General features: G+C 39.5%; 1 protein-coding gene across 1 annotated transcript; it reads right to left on the reverse strand.

Moving 5' to 3' along the window:
• Positions 1–877: 877 nt before the first annotated feature.
• Positions 878–1,750, reverse strand: LOC149011656 (uncharacterized). Its single transcript, XM_089162715.1, has one exon. The coding sequence runs from the start codon at positions 1,748–1,750 to the stop codon at positions 878–880; it is 873 nt and encodes a 290-aa protein (XP_089018841.1).
• Positions 1,751–2,359: the final 609 nt, after the last annotated feature.

Raw genomic sequence — 2,359 nt, forward strand, 5'->3', positions numbered from 1 at the left:
TTAAACTTCTACCAATTTTTTTTTCAGAATCTCCACTTTGTTCTTTGTCTCCATTAGAAAAATGATATCTGGTTTGACTCTTCTTGAGAGCATGAACTGTCAGTGATCTCCCAACACCTTGACAGTTCCAGCTTATTATTTTCATAATTTCTCTTGGTGTTGATAATTCCCAACAACCCAGGAACCCTCCTCTAAAAAATGAAGGGACTTGGTTTGACTCTTCATCCTCTGATCATTGCTTTCTTCATTCAGCTGTTGTTCTTCCACTTCTTCTAATTGAGCTTGCTTATGCTTCTTACCAAATGAGGATCTGATAGTATAAGGCTGAAAAGTACTTCTTCTTCTGGCTAACTTCTTCATATTTCGGTTTTCCATACCATTCTGGATGCCACATGCAGTTGATCCGCCTTGACAGCTAACACTCATCTGCTGACTATGCTTTTCATATATATATATATATATATATATATTCCTTTTTCCTCTTGCTGACTGAGACCTTCTCTACCCAATAGACTAGTCCTTGTAACTTCGACCCCATAGTATCTTGTAGTCCAACCCACCTGGTCCACCTTATAATGACTTTTACTCTCAAAATCACGGGACAAATTTGACTGTTGTGAGGCTAGGCTTATCTGGGAGGCTCTTAGGGTAGCTTGAGGAGTGATAGAGAAGTTAGACAGCATAGGTAACAGATTCAATAGATTGGGTGGGTTCTCTTGAAACTGATGGAGTTGACTTTGTATAGCAGCAAGGAGTTGTATGGCAGGGTTTTCATTGGAACTCACAAAAGGTAAAGGGGAGTTGTTAGCATTGGTAGACTCTACTGTCTGAGAGGTAATATCAGAGGAAATCCAGGAACCTTTTTGAATATCAGCTTTTAGATGTTGAGATCTTGATTTATCAGAAAAATCAGCCATACCAACTCGCCTTGAACCCCATGCCTGTCCCCCGATGTGACAAGGCTGGAGGAAGAGGGAGAAGCTTGGGAACTGTAGCTTTGAGTCCCAGATTGGAACTGTTTGGTTTGGGTTGCTGGATTCCAGTGAGTTCCCTGAGAAGAAGGTGGGGGAGGTGGGGAAGTATAGCTTGGAGGGAAATTGATCATGAGAACCTCAGCCTCCTCCAGCATACGCTGATTTGGCATGAAAGCTCTAATACTTGCTGTATAAAGGGGAGGAGGAAAAAGAGAGCAAAATGAAGCATTCCTACACTTATGACTTACCTGATGCTTCCTCTTCTCTTGGAAAAATTCCTCACATTTGTTATTCGTGTGTCCCAAGATACCACAGTAGTAGCAAAATGTGGGGAGTCTTTCATAGCTAACAGCCACAGGTATGAGATCTCCATTCTTCTTTCTAAGACCAGTTTCTCTCCTCAGCTTCTTGCTGATATCGATTTCAACCCTACTCCTGATGAAAGGTTTCTTCACACCATCTCTAGTTCCATGAATAAGTAAAACCTTCATAGGCACCCCAACTTTTGTAGCCAGTTGTTTGCCAACCTCAAGCTTGATTATTTCCTTTGGTATACCATTAAGATGGATCCAAAATTCTTGTTTGTTGAAATCCCATCCCTCCTCAGCATTCCAGTATTTTAAAACCATGAGATTTCCTGACACTGACCATGGTGAACCCTCTAATACACTCTCAACATCCATGAGATGCTCAAAAATAAAGCTAAATATCTGAGGTTCTAACTGCTCCACTTTCACTTTCTGCAGGAGGCTCCAAGCTCTAACAAGAGCATCCATAATAGCTTGAACTCTAAATGGTCTACCTTCAAGAATTTTTCCAACCAAAGTGTATTCAGGATCAACTTCTATATGGTTCTCAAGAGGAAGATCTTCCAATGAGAGTAACCATCATCTTCTTCTCCAGGTTTCCATGAAGGGCAAGGATCATGTTCTGATGGAGGCAGTAGTAAGGGGGTATGATATTCCATACAAGAAACCCAAGCAAGACAAGCACCAAAAATCTCAAAAGATCACAGACAGAAGGAAGACAAACAGAAAGAGAATACAACACACGCACCAGGCGGAAAGGGAAGCACTCACAGGGAGGAAGCTTGAAGGGTTACTCCGAAAGAATGGATTTACAATGTATGTCTGTGATTGCACAAAACCATTTGTATGATTTTATATACAACTTGTACTGTACCATTTAATATCATATATGTACTTTGGAAAAAAAATAAAAAAGGTTTTTTTTTTTATCGGTACCTATTATTTTTTGTGTAAAACTAGTAACCACCCATTTTTATGTTATAAATTATATAGTATTTTCATTTGAAAAATTACAAGTTACTCCCAGTTAAGTTTCACTATTAAATAGTAGATAAAATTACCTAAATACCCTTACCT

Source organism: Hakea prostrata, chromosome 7, assembly GCF_041222555.1.
Source record: "Hakea prostrata isolate BN-2017 chromosome 7, UWA_Hpros_2, whole genome shotgun sequence".
NCBI classification, from domain to species: domain Eukaryota; kingdom Viridiplantae; phylum Streptophyta; class Magnoliopsida; order Proteales; family Proteaceae; genus Hakea; species Hakea prostrata.